This window comes from Pterocles gutturalis, unplaced genomic scaffold (genome assembly GCF_000699245.1).
Source record: "Pterocles gutturalis isolate BGI_N339 unplaced genomic scaffold, ASM69924v1 scaffold11657, whole genome shotgun sequence".
Taxonomy (NCBI): domain Eukaryota; kingdom Metazoa; phylum Chordata; class Aves; order Pterocliformes; family Pteroclidae; genus Pterocles; species Pterocles gutturalis.
In genome coordinates this window covers 5,963-16,818 of record NW_010110300.1, presented here as the reverse complement: position 1 = coordinate 16,818, position 10,856 = coordinate 5,963, and the positions used below count along the sequence as shown (strand labels likewise).

Genomic DNA, 10,856 nt, shown 5'->3' with positions numbered 1-10,856 from the left:
CCCTCAGTGACTCATCACATCTCTGCTGTAGTTTAAGGGTTAGGAAATCAAATGTGAACAATTTCAGTTATTAATATCCCAACATATTGCACTGTTTAAGACTTTTATCCCCAAATATACTAGCAGCCATGGCTGAAAAAAAGAAAAACAAACTGAACATAAACACATACATGTTGGTTTTGCTTTCAAGATGGGATGATACTGGAGAAACTGCCACTTCCACACTGTCTTGCACATGCAGGAAAAGCACTACAAAAACCAGCACCAATAACTCACATTACACTTCTCCAAGTGTCTAGCTTCAAGCCCTTCTGCCTCCCAATATTTTATCTTACAGAAAGCTAAAAGAGCCTTTCAGAGCACTACTTTAAAAAGAAGCAGAATGCCTTCAACATGTCTATTTTTGGCAACTTGCAGCATGTCTAATTCAAGTGTTTTTCAGAGCACTCATTCTTGTGCATCACACTATCAGGCTCCTTTTAATTGTCATAGCTCCTGCTCCTTGATGAATTCCACCTCATGTCAGAAAACCAAGCAACTCGTACAATCCAGCACTGTATCAATGCCAAGCAACAAACCAAGGTGGGTCACTGGCACTCACAATTCCAGTACAGGGAAGCTGGACCATGCTTGTCACCTGTCAAGTGGATTCACTTGCACCAAAGACTGCATTCAGCAGCCACTCAACTGCATGACCGATATTTGGTGTCAAAGAGCAGAAAAACTGTCACCATTTTGGTATACTAGATGCAAGCACATGGTGGGGGAAAAAAAAAAATTATAATCCATTTCCTGAAATTTCTGGTAGCTTAATTCCTTTGCAGTTCCTCAGGCAGAGTGTTGGAGGCTAGATGGTTTTATTTTTAAGGAATGAAAGCACAGATGAAAAGTTGGATGTCTGCATAGGAAACTAATATTGCTGTCTTCCACAACCGCTATTTATTCCAGGGTAAGCTGCATAGAATTAAATAGCTTAATAGATTATACCTATTGCTAAGCAGCACTGGCAACTACCCCCAGTAAAATGCATTCATAACCACAAACTAGGAAATTCATCCCCACATGAAATCAGTCCCCAACACCTTTTAGTAATACACACAAAGGTATTTTTTCATGTGAGAAAATATACTCATTTGCTAAACACACACTTGAAGAAAATGAACTCTAGCCACTGAACTGTCTGAAAATTCAGTTAGCCAAGCCAGAAAAAAACCTGTCCAGTTTCAGAAGACTCCTGAAAAGAAAGAAAAGCCAGGTACATGGCTTTGCTTCTTTTCAATAAATACTAGTAAATTGCTATAGAGGATTTGATATCAAGAAACCTTGTCACAAGGCACCATGATTAAGCAAAATTACTTATTCCTTCCCAGCACTCAAGCCTCTGGCAAGTTGTTTTGCACATTTCTTTTCGTTTTTAACTATTTGGATAATGTATCTTTATTGTTAGTAACTTTGTATGCTCAGACTTCCTTACAAAAAGTCTCCTAATATAGCTTAGGACTAGCAGGCAAAAAGCCAGCAGGAGATAACTATTTCTATATATTTGGCTTTGAACATCGAGTCCCCGGGGACGAACAGACTCTCTTCCTCCCCAGCGTAGAAAATCTTAGTTCTTGTCACTTAAGCAGATTCATGAGCAGAATTTTCTTTAGAGGCTTTCTTGGCACTGTGGGGTGGGGGAAAAAAAAAGAGACCAGGTGAAGAGGAAAACGTAACATACTTTTTTTTTTCTTATTTTTGATATTTGAGAGTAAAAAAAATACTACTTAGCAGGAAAATAAATTATGTGCTTGGGGTTTTCCTGGCTGTTGCTTGATTTTACACATGTCAGATACACACACACAGAGCTCTCAGGGCCTCCCTAGGTCATTGCCCTGGAGTGAAGGTCAGCACATATGCCTTTTTATGCAGAACTAGACCTCAGCCTAGAAGTGTCCCCATGAGACCTTTCATACACAGTAGTTGCACTAAAATAAATATAAGCACTTCTCCAGCTCAAACTTTGGTGGATGAAGTCCACATAAATCTGGCCCCGCATTTGAAAGTTTACCCCAGGTCAGAAAAATATCAAAAAATTGAAGTGCACCAAGGCCTACTAAACACACAGACTCAATCTCTGATCCTAACCAGAGATGCAAATCTCAGAAAGTCACTCACCTGGTGGTCGCCAGCAGAGAGCAGGGTGCCAAGGAGAACACCTGCATTTGCCTGTTCAGTATTCTGTACCAGCCTCTGAATCTGCTGCTGGCCAGTGAGGAGGGAAGGCTCTGGATTGCCTCAGCATGGATGCTTGGATGTTTTTCAATTCAGGGTATACATAGGGCATCTTTAGATAGATGCTTCCTTTCCTCTTTCTGTTAGTGCCTTGTCTGTAAACCTCTAAGAGCCATTTATACTTGGCCACCATGTGAAGGTGAGAGGCAGTGACTTGTACTTGCTTTTCAGACACACTAACCACCATGCAAGGAGATGGTTAGCAGAGAACCAAATCAGCAGATTTTGATCTGCCAAAGCTGCCATAAGCAAACCTCAGGTTAGTCTGAGTTACGACGCTTCTGAAGCCTTGAGAAGACTAGCACACAGATCAACTATCTTGGGAAGTTTTATTAAATCCCTAGCTACCACTCCAGCTTCCCCCAACCCAAAACCAATAGTGATCACACATACCCTCCTCTTTTCCTGTTGACAGGCTGCTCCAAGCATTTCACAAATATTGCTGCCTCTTCTCCCTTACTGAGACGTGAGGTGCCATCTCGAGAACAGAACACCACTCTGTGGAATAAATATCGGACAATCACATGACTGAGCCAAATGCCCCTTTTTAACCATAGCAACAGGACTGGTGCTTAGAAGCAGTCCTTATACTTTGTCATGTGGGGCACTACTACTGTACAAGCCTGTGAGAAAATTATTTTTAAAAGATAATTCTGTGACAAAAGAAACAGTGTGCAAGAAAAACAGGTAAATGCATAATGCACGGACCTCAAACTGTAGCCATAATTTTTTCTTGTCCTTTGCATAAAATTTTGTGGCTAAGAGAGCAGAAGCTTCATCACAAAGTCTCTTGGATCTTTATTTACATCAGTCCTTGCATGATCTTTTTTTGTCAGGTGAATGATCTTGGAAGAAAGCCTTACTTCCTCAAATGTTTGCAAACAAAGTGGGTTGCAAATTCCAGCAAACCTGAGCAGTTGCTTTTTCTATTTATCAGTATTTTCCTCACCCGTATATTTGTTCAGCTCTGATAACTGTCCTTTGATAAAGTGACTGCCTTGTTTACTCAAAGGAGGAACATGTTATTCACCATACTGTATATATGACACGTGTACTCTCTTCTGGGTCCATTTACTGCTAACAGATCTTGTGCTAGCGAATACGAGTATGTAAGAAGATTCAGGTCAAAGCACTTCTGTTCAGACTTCACTGTTTTAACATTCATGCATGAGCAACATCCTGCAATTGTCATGTGTTTCAGTTTTCACCCACCATTTAGGTATTTTCCTAAGAAAATCCAGCTTAATAAAGCAATGATTTCTTGCACAAACGCACTTTTGGAAGCATCTCTAAAAATCTCCTTCTAAGCATGCTCTTCACAAGCAAACCTGTGCAAATATCCAGCAAGAGAAAGGAGAACCGCAAATACAGTGAGATGCTGGTTCATGGAGATCCTCTCCTGTATATTTTAACTAACCTGAGGCACATAAGACGGGTATGCAAATGAATTACGTAGGAGTAAAACTACAGATTGGAGACTCCTGTGGAAGCAAACAGATGAACATGGCTGACAAATGCTGGGTGCAACAGGAGCCCTGATTACCAGTGCTGCACCAATTTTTTACTGCTTTCGATGTTTTGGCCCACTCTGTGAAACACCAGGAATCAGAAAACACTGTCAATTAAAACTAATAAGGCTTATAACAATCAAAACAAGTTACTTTTTCTGAGTTTCTCCTGACTTCACTCTGACTCTCTGGATGTCAAATGTAAAAGGAGTCCACCAGTCTGACCAGCTGAAGAACGTGTCTTTCTCCCACTGCAGCTTCAGCATAAGCAGGTCACCAATGTCCACTTCCGTGTAAATAAGGAAGGAGAAGGTCTTGTTTGAGGAGACTTCAGGCCTGTGGGGAGGGGAATAAGGAAAAAAAAACAAAAAAGCCAACTGTTGGACAGATAAAGAAAATTAAGGGGAAATGCAGAACCAAGACTTTTTGTGCTTCATAGAAGGAAGCAACCTTCCCCATAGTTCTGGTGAATGGAATAAGGAAAAAAACACCTTGAGCTTTTGTAGAGGCACAAAGAAAAGCCTCCTGCAGCAATGATGGTAACACCCTGGGACTGACTGCCAGGCAAAGGATGCCTTCTCCAGTTCTGGTGGCTCTCAGAGAAACCAGACAAGCACCAGCCAGGAACAGTTTAGGTTCCTTAGAGTAGCAAACAGACTTTGGGGCTTTCCAGCCCCATTCCCTGCCAGCCCAAGTGTAGACATGTAAGCACAGACTTCTGCTTATTTGCAGAGCTGGTGAAGCAAATCCCCTGTCTCCCTCAGGTCCTGCACCGAGGCCTCAGACCGACCAGACAATTAACTCTAGGTTGCATTCTGCTTTTAAGGAGCTTTAACACAGCTTTAACACAGCTCCTTTACACAGTAGCATAAAGATACCAAAAAGAGAGAAAAACAAGAGACCTGCCACACCAGAAGAATTCTTATTAGGCTGAGCCACAGGTCAGACTTCACATTTCCATATTTGAGATTTCTTATCAAGAACAGCTCCTGCAGAGCTTACATCATTAGCTTCACCAGTGGATGTGTCCTCTTGATCATCCCCTTGAATCAAGGGCAAGAGCAGATTATGGGACACTGTAAAATTTCTGTAGCTGAAGCTAAAACAAGTTTTTCAGACAGGGTTTTAACAGATTTAGGTAGACTCAATGGTACATTGCAGTTGTTTCTGTAGCTACTCACAGTGTAAAAGCAATGTTCTCACTCTGATCTAGAGTGCCATAGAGAGAGATCAGGAATGGCTGGTTTGTCTTGGTTGTATTGGTCTTTCCAAAGAAATGTATCTTGACCTGGTAATGAAAGACTGGAAGAACACAAAAGAAGAGAGGATTAGGAAAAAAACTTGACCTCCAAAGAGATGGCTGATGACAAAACCACCCACCTCCCCCCATACAAATCCTACGCTGGAATATGCCAACACCCCTAAACCAGGGAACTACTTTTGCAAGGAGGTAAAGATCAGGATGCAAGGGAATCACAAATAAAACACACCTTTGCAGTTCTTGCAATTAAACTCTGCATTTAAGTTTACTATCACTATAATAACCCCAGAGTCTGCAGTATTGCCTTCAAAGCTGTTTTAAATGTGTAAGGCTTGCCATCCTTGACTTGAAACAAGTGAGCTGTGCCCACCTCAGACAGGAGGCTTGGTGAAAAAAATCCAGCCCACTGTCAATGCAGATTAAGTACCAAATGCCAACAAAACACTAGCCTTGCAGTTGTTCTAACACTGCAGGAGTGTGCCCTCTGATTGCTGGTCCATCACGCAATGAGTATACCATGTGGCACAATCAAAGCTAGGGAGGAAAACAAAATAAAGCAGTAAAATCCAATTCAGAAACTATTTCCCTAGCTTAAATCCTTCCATTTTTTTCTGGCAATGTCCCTCTCAGCCCTATCACTGTGGTAACAGGAATCAAGAAGTGCCATGATACTTTAATGACGGCTGGTGCTCCTCTGGCAAAGGCACTACAAAAGGCACAAGTCTGACAGTTGATCATCTTATAAGTTGCTCATCAGGCTGAGCTCTGATGACAATTTTCCCAGCAGTAGGACAAATTATTTTCTATCAAAAATACTGAAAAAATTTAGAAGATTCAGTTATTCAGAGTGACTGGGCCAGAGTAAATCCTCTTAGTGTTGGTACTTATAAACTTGTTACAAAATACCTTCTTTTTTGTACTCTACCCCGACCTCCACAACTTGAGTAAGATGACACTTTTTCTGAGACTGCCCTTTAGCTTGTGCTTAACAGCAAACCACATGCAGCTTCACCCCTGCTCACCACAGGCACCAAAGCAGCAATATTGTCATCTGCAGGACGCATCCACCCTGATGCACAGCTGAGCAAGAATACCAGTCTTGCTCACCAGCAAGCAAGCAGGACCTACCTTTATAGGGCATCTGAGCACGGGTCTTCAAGTACATTTTGGTGTTTCTCTTTGTCCTCACTCTGTTGACCTTGTAACCCAAATTGTTGCAGCGGTTCTTCCGGCAGCTCAGGCAGAGACCCTTCTCAAAGGCCTCCTTTGTGTTGCAGCGGTAGGCCATGCTGGGCTTTTCTTCATAGAGGAGGGAGTCAATGAAGAGGTGGATGGATCGTTCATGAGAGCATTTCACCAGCTGATCCACATCTTGAAAGAAAGAAAATGTGTACTATGTATACACACATGCATATGATATAAACCCCTAAGCAATGCTGTCAACAGGCATGATCCACCATGCCAGAGCTGGGCTTTATGGGGTGATTTTTAAAAGCATTTAAAACAACAACTTCCTGTGCCTCTCAAAGAAATCTTTGTTTGCAGGAAACCTGCAGGTTATTGAAGAGCTCCCTTTGGATGTTATACTGTTTGTTTCAGAGCAGCCTCACCTGAAAAGCCTTTTTCAGCAATCAGACGGAGTGCTTCTCCCAAGTTGCAACCTGGCTGGAAGCCTCCACCATTTGGATAAATATCAATATGTCCAACAGGCTTCTGGATCCCAATGCTGCGGTCTGGAGAGCCTCTAGTGTAGGTGTGTAGGACATCCACAAAGTCTGCATCATCCGGGGAGAGGCGGGTGACAGCATCAGCATACTCAAAGGTAGGACCAGCTGGATCCAACCCTTTATGGGGCAAACCACAAACAAAAACTGAGGTTATTTTCTGCCAAGGACATTGACAGTGATAACAAATGCCAAATTCAGCTACCACATTGGGATGGACTATTGCACATGGTGTCAGTGTCTCTGCAGATACTACAGTGAGATTGTTTAAGCAGCATTAATGTATACTGTAGAATCAAATAAACAGTGACAGCATTTCAAGGTAAAAAAATAAAATGTATGTAAACATATGTAAAGAAGTCCAGATACATTTTTCACAGCTGTAACACTTCCAGTGAATGGAAGAAACAAGGTGGTAAATATTTTCCCAATGTCTTCATCTCTTGTCAAGAGAGGAATTGTAAAATTTCTATTTGAAGTGTCTGAAGTGTGGAAAATGTCTTGCTGCTAAATCCCTGCTAGGGGAACAAGTGGGGAAATAAACAAGAGCTTCACTGTCTATATGCCTATGGGGAAGGATACTATTATGCTACACTGTCAAGCTGCAGCAACACTGACATCAAAACCACGCAAAACCATTCTGACAGTGAACAATTACTAGATCTTGAATCCAGACAATTACTCGAGAGACAGCTGATGGCAGACCTGAAAGGACATGTCTTTTCTGCAGCCCTCAGCTGGGGACAGGAACCCGGGCTGCTCACCCCCATCAGCCTCACCCACTCTGAGCCGCCTCCCTGTGCCATGAGGGCTTCAGGCACCACATCCCATCACTCCTTGTGCTCAAAGGTGATGCTTCTTTCCCAGGGAAAGGTTCATTCTGAGCACGGAGGGCAACCGGTATTTGAGAGATTTGGCAGCCTCTGTGAAAGCAACAAAGCTGCAGCTGAGAGAACGGAAGGGTAGAGGGACCAGTGCTTTGGCCTCCTGGTTTTAATCTCCCACCTCTCAGGAGGCAGCCTCTCCTGACACAACTGCTGCTTAGCTCACCCCCCAGCATGCTCTGGATCTGGGAACACAGCCAGGCTCAGGTGAAAGGGTCAAGGGTGCCAGGAGGAAGGGACCTAGGCTTACATTTCAATGCCACTCCCAAGCTCTCTCAGCAGTGAGGACACCACAGATGAGTAATTTTCTTAGCCTCATTTGCTGATGTTGGCATTTCCTTTGTCACCAAGATCAGTGCCAGGGGCTCAGCTCTCCAGGTGCTGGGCTGTAAGCCAGTCTCAGAGCGGCCATATGCTCTGCCTTATCTAGCACACTTACAGCCTCCAAAGATCATCCTAAGCAGACATTTAAGCATGCACAGGAACAGGACAAGCATATGTATACTTCCCTCTCCTTCCCAAAACTCTCACAGTATTATTTTCAGCCTAGAATATCACTTGAGCCAGTTAGGATTAATTTCTTTTAGTAACCCACAGTGAATCTCTTTTGATTATCTGTCCAGTCTCCCTCTAAGCCCATACAAACTTCCTGAATCTAGAGCATCCCACGGCAAAGAGCCCTGCAGGTACTACACCCACTGCCAGAGGATCTACCTCCTGTTCTTCTTGAACAGCTTCCACCAGCTGCAAGGGATGATCACCTGCCTAGATGAAGACAACCAGCTGAAGTTCTCATGCTGCAAGAGATAATGGGACCTTCTCCAAGCCATGGATTTCGCCAGTCCCAATCACACCGTCCAACTAGTCTCTTTTCATGGCCAGTGAATCCCTGCCTACACACTCATTTCTTGTGCAGAAGCAGACCAAGGCTTCTCACCCACCATCTTTGTTGCTCTTTTCCAAACCTTTTCCAGTTCTACTACAGAAAAGTCAGCCCTGCTGAGTCAATAAATAATGAACACATAACCAAAGTACTTCCAACAAGCAACAATTAGTCTGGTGCTTTTGCAGAGGAACATAAAATTTCAGCATAGAAGAGACAGGACTCTCCGCTCTACAACCACAGGTTTTCTCACCAGTAATTCTGTTCACCTTCTTCTTTGTCAGGCTCCCAGCAATCCCAGCAGCATGAGCACCCAGACTGTACCCCAGCAAGTGGATATTGTTCAGAGGATAACTGAATCGCTCCTGCAGAAGACAGCAATTTTTTTTAGAGTTTGAAATCAAATGGGAAGATATCAGAAGACACAAGGGAAAATGTTTTGGAAACACCAGGATTTCTCTTTGAGCCATGAATAACAGAAGAAACACTAAATACAATTAACATAATTTTGTGCCATAAGAGGTTGCTTGAGTTAACTATCTTAAGGTAAAAATGTAAGCAGAGAGGAATCTGGAGTGAAGGACAGAACACACAGCTACGTATTACATAAAAGGTTTTCAGCCACCCTCTCCCACCAGTTTCTGCATCTCCTAAATATTTTTCAAAGGCAGGGCAGACTTCCATTTCCCAAGGGCTGGCTGCTGTATAATATATCACAACCTCTTTCATGGCTACCTCTCACAGAGCCTTCAGAAATACTGTGGACTCACAGGGCTCCACAGACCACAACGTGAAGTTTCTGGAATATACTATAAAAGGCCTTCTTGTTTAAGAGATAACCATTAAATTAAAGCTGTGATTTTACCAGTCCAGCAAAATCACTGTCTGTAACAGCTTAACTCCAGCTACCCAACAGAAGATGAGTAACACAGCTGCATCACTGCTGTTTTGTCTCCTAGGACATTATGTACAATGTGAGACGTGACCACATATCTTACCTCCATCCAGTCAATAAACATAGCAACATCCTTTCCAACCAGCTTAGTGTATTCAGCTGACACTGGGTAGTGCTGCTGAGCCCGACTTAGCCAGTCCACCACAACGACATTTGAATCAGGTTCCCTCTTGTACAGAGCATCAACCAGTTTTGGGACCCAACTTTCATACATTCCTGTCACCTGTTGGGTGGGTTTTTGTTATTAAAAAGGAGATAGCTTAATAGTATCTGTGGTGTGTAGACACCTCAGATGACATGTCTAGCACAGTTTATCAGAAGCGTGGTTCAAAGGGAGATTCCTCCCCTTTCTTCTTACCGTCCACCCGTGGATCACCACAAAGGTTTTACTGGTATGGTTGAAGTTGCACTTTGCCAGGCTGTCCACCCACCCAGGAACCAAGTAGCAGACATCCTCGTCAGGCTCTGCAGGCGTCCGTAAGGAAAACTTGCTCTCAATTCCCTCAAAATTGGTCTCAGCTTCTGCTATGCAAGAGCACAGGAAACACAGCAGTGTTTTAGGAGTGTTGGGACAAACAGTTCAGAAGTTACAGGTATGATGTTAGAGATAACAGGAACAGGCAAGAAATGGGACATGTTTTTCATTTCCTACAGAGCTACTTTTGCATCACAACAGCCATGTAAAGAGGAAATCAGAGGGTATAAATTGCTCCCCCTCCAAGGGCCTGCTAAAACAGTGAGAATTTGGCCAGCTGTCAGAGAGGTATGAATCCCTTTTAGCAGTCAGTATTTTCCCCATTACATTATTAGCAGGAAACCTGTGAATTACCACAGCAGTGCAGAAAACTGCACAGGACAGTCATAGACAGTGCATGCAGGAAACCCAGCAAGTTCCTACCATATGGTGCATCTTCCACATCACTTCATCAATAATCACTGCCTAACAAGGCTCTTTATAGCATCCAGTAGCTGCAGTGCATTAAAAATAAGAACTGCAAAGCCACTGATGTTTCACAAAATGCTAGTTTAACTTTTAACCAACAGTGGAAAACAGCAGGTGAGAATATCAGCCATTAGGGAAACTGAACTAGCAAAGCTGAAGCCTGTATTTTGAAGGCAGTATTTTTTCAGGTCATCTGATAAGCAACGCTGCAGAAAAAACCTTCCTCTGCCTGAAAATATTTGAATCTGGGGTGGAAGGAGGACAGAAAGATCATGTACTGGTGGTTAAGAAAGTGTGTGAGGCCTGAAAAGATCACTTCCTAGAGAACTCCCTTCAGCCTCCAGCTTTAAACTCTAAGTTTTCCTTTTGTTCCTGCCCAGGCAGAGAAGTGACTTTAGGCTTCATTCTCACTACCTCCTTTGGG

At 43.1% G+C, this 10,856-nt stretch overlaps 1 protein-coding gene across 1 annotated transcript; it reads right to left on the bottom strand.

Annotated features, from left to right (window-relative positions):
- Positions 1-934: 934 nt before the first annotated feature.
- Positions 935-10,014, bottom strand: LPL (lipoprotein lipase; the record flags this gene model as incomplete). The annotated part of the gene is made up of 9 exons (XM_010073302.1): positions 935-1,666; positions 2,668-2,772; positions 3,936-4,118; positions 4,964-5,084; positions 6,172-6,414; positions 6,654-6,887; positions 8,788-8,899; positions 9,533-9,712; positions 9,848-10,014. Coding segments are annotated over 9 exons (1,391 nt in total), but the record flags the coding sequence as incomplete, so codon positions are not given.
- Positions 10,015-10,856: the final 842 nt, after the last annotated feature.